The 2,800-nt window shown below is 39.6% G+C and overlaps 1 protein-coding gene across 1 annotated transcript; it reads left to right on the top strand.

The window, feature by feature from the left end:
- On the top strand, positions 1-2,797 carry LOC109968952 (aryl hydrocarbon receptor nuclear translocator-like protein 1; the record flags this gene model as incomplete). The annotated part of the gene is made up of 5 exons (XM_020615555.1): positions 1-20; positions 752-781; positions 894-1,051; positions 2,437-2,516; positions 2,735-2,797. Coding segments are annotated over exons 1-5 (351 nt in total), but the record flags the coding sequence as incomplete, so codon positions are not given.
- Positions 2,798-2,800: the final 3 nt, after the last annotated feature.

Genomic DNA, 2,800 nt, shown 5'->3' on the forward strand with positions numbered 1-2,800 from the left:
ATGTCGCCTGCGTCTGCGCAGTGCGACGCGTCTGATGCGGCCCCTGAAGCGAGACACAGGAAAGAGAAATACTGCAAAATAATAATAATAACGTGACTGGACGAGACGAAATAACATTATAACATTTTGTTTCATCTCGTTTTGGTCAACAAAAATGAAGAGACATTTTAGCATAGTTTCTTTTTGTAAACCGAAAGCAACACTACTGTCTGGTCAGATGTCAGACCACTAGAGGGTTTTTTTTTTCTTGTCTAATTTAACAAGAACTGGAACAGTGAGTTGAGCACCCACAAATTATGAACTCTAACATCACGTTAAGAAAATGAAGATATAGTAGATTTCGGTCTGTGCAGGATGGAAATATTTTCAGGGCATAGTGCCAGAGGGCAGGGTAGGACTTCTCTTGATTGCTAAACTTTTACATAACCCCGTGTGTGTGTATGTGTGAGAGAAATAAGGTGAAGACATTTAATGAAAACTACATCATAGTTTGTGTTACCTCAGTCATCAAATTGTACAGTCAAATATAACCCCCGAGCCTTGTTGCATAAACTCTGACACAGTTTAAACCAACAAAAGAGGCTGGTTACAGAACTGGTGAACCTGCTCTCTCTACTTGCAGTTTCCCTTCCGCACTCTTCAAAATACCCCCATTCCATACATTTAAACCTCAAAACTTGACATGTATTTTCCTCTGAAACATTCCCTTTTTTGCCAGCTTCCCCTCTCTAACATTTCTTTATCTTTCCAGTGACCAACAGGGCCGGATTAAGAATGCCAGGTATAAAAACTACTTTCACTTCTCTTTCCTTCCCCCATACCAGCAATATGGGGCAAAATGCATCTAATCAGTGTAAGAGGAGTCTGTTAATGTCTGGTGTCTTTCTTCACAGAGAGGCTCACAGCCAGATAGAGAAGCGTCGCAGGGACAAGATGAACAGCTTCATAGATGAGCTGGCATCACTGGTGCCCACCTGTAATGCCATGTCCCGCAAGCTGGACAAGCTGACAGTGCTGCGCATGGCTGTCCAGCACATGAAGACACTCAGAGGTTAGAACAAGCTAGTAGAAGCTGAGTGTATGAGGGGATAGGGAAGCTCTGGTCAGCATCGTAAACTGCTCGTAAGGATAATTCAGACTGAAGTAAAATTTGATTTGCAAAAAAACAAGAACATGTTTACATAAATATAAAATAACCTGCCAAAACAAGGATAGTGATGGCCTGAAAATAATACAGCCAACATACAGTATTCACATACTGGACATATCTGACCATAGAGCCATGAGGGATGTAGGACTTTTGTTAATGAGAATTGCAGCAATACTGCACTTTGGCACAGCCCACTGCCTGTACTTTAATGATAAAGTAAAATCTAATGTTGATGTGCCTCAAGGCTGCATTATTTCACTTATTTACATTGTATACTGCTGATTGCAGCACTTGTGTGCTACATCAGTTTCTCATGAAATGCTCCGGTGATACCACTGTACTGTATCCGCTGACTGAGAGTGATGACCCCAGCACTGACCATGTTAAAGTTGATTGGTACGATAAGCGTCTCTTATTGTCACCACAAATATGTATAGCCTAGATATTGATCTTTTACTGTGAGAATCGATCCTAGAACAGGAAAGGCTGGGATCAGAAGTGCTGATATTTCAGGATTGATCCGCATATCACTAGTTTGAGTTCCTCAATTTAAAATCTCTTTTGTACATCAGTTTGTTAAATCAAAATCAGGGTGTGGTTGTGTCAGATCTGTATCTAGACATCATGAAAACATGTATGTATGGTCAGTTTTTGTTCAAGGCTAGTGCTCTGTTTAATTATTTATTGTCGACTGTTTATCATTAAATGTTGTGGTTATTATTTGTCTCTACACTGGAGCTGTCTTGTGTTGCAAAACAAATTTCAGATGTTATCTGATGATAAAATAGTATACTATTATAACCTGATATAAAAGTCACATTTTCACAACAGATAGTTGATTGAAAAGTTAGTCTATAAATTGTATGCTTCATTTCTCAAGCAAAACTACTGTTTTTCGATTTGCATGATAGTAAAGTGGATCTTTGGGTTTTAAGTTGTTGGTGTGTTATGATCACTTTAAGCATCATCTTTGAACAGTTAAAATGCAAAGGCTTGGGACGAGGGCTTGTTTTCAAAAAAGGATGGAAAGCCTGTTTTGCCAGAGGTTTCAGCACCTGAACAGATAAGAAATGATTGATTTGGTATTGGTCAGCAGTCATGTTTGCCATCTAAACATTTGGGGCAATAAAAAGCTTTCTCTAAGTCGGCGTCAAAATCCATCATTGCTTTCTTGAAGTAGCAAAATTAGCTTCTTTCACACAAGGAGGGATGCTGTGAGCTGTGACATGTGCAGGTGCAGTCTGAATATCTACAGGTGTGAGCAATGTGTTCACTGTTGTGTGCAGGTGCAGCCAACCCATACACAGAGGCCAACTACAAGCCTTCATTTCTCTCAGATGATGAACTGAAGCACTTGATACTAAGGGTGAGTGCAGAACCATTAACTAGAGGCTAGGCTACATTATTAAGCGATGATGCTGCTATAGTCAGTATTTTACACCATGCAGTTTATAATACACTTGCTAATTTTATATTCAGACTCTCACACTAGATATTATAGAGCTGAATGACACTATATAATATCGGAAACTTTAGTGAAATGCCCATATGTAATCCCATGTTTCTCTGTGTTTAATAATGCAGGCTGCTGATGGGTTCCTGTTTGTGGTTGGGTGTGATCGTGGCAAGATTCTCTTTGTTTCTGAATCA

This window comes from Monopterus albus, unplaced genomic scaffold (assembly GCF_001952655.1).
Source record: "Monopterus albus unplaced genomic scaffold, M_albus_1.0 scaffold166.1, whole genome shotgun sequence".
In the NCBI taxonomy this organism is placed as follows: Eukaryota; Metazoa; Chordata; class Actinopteri; order Synbranchiformes; family Synbranchidae; genus Monopterus; species Monopterus albus.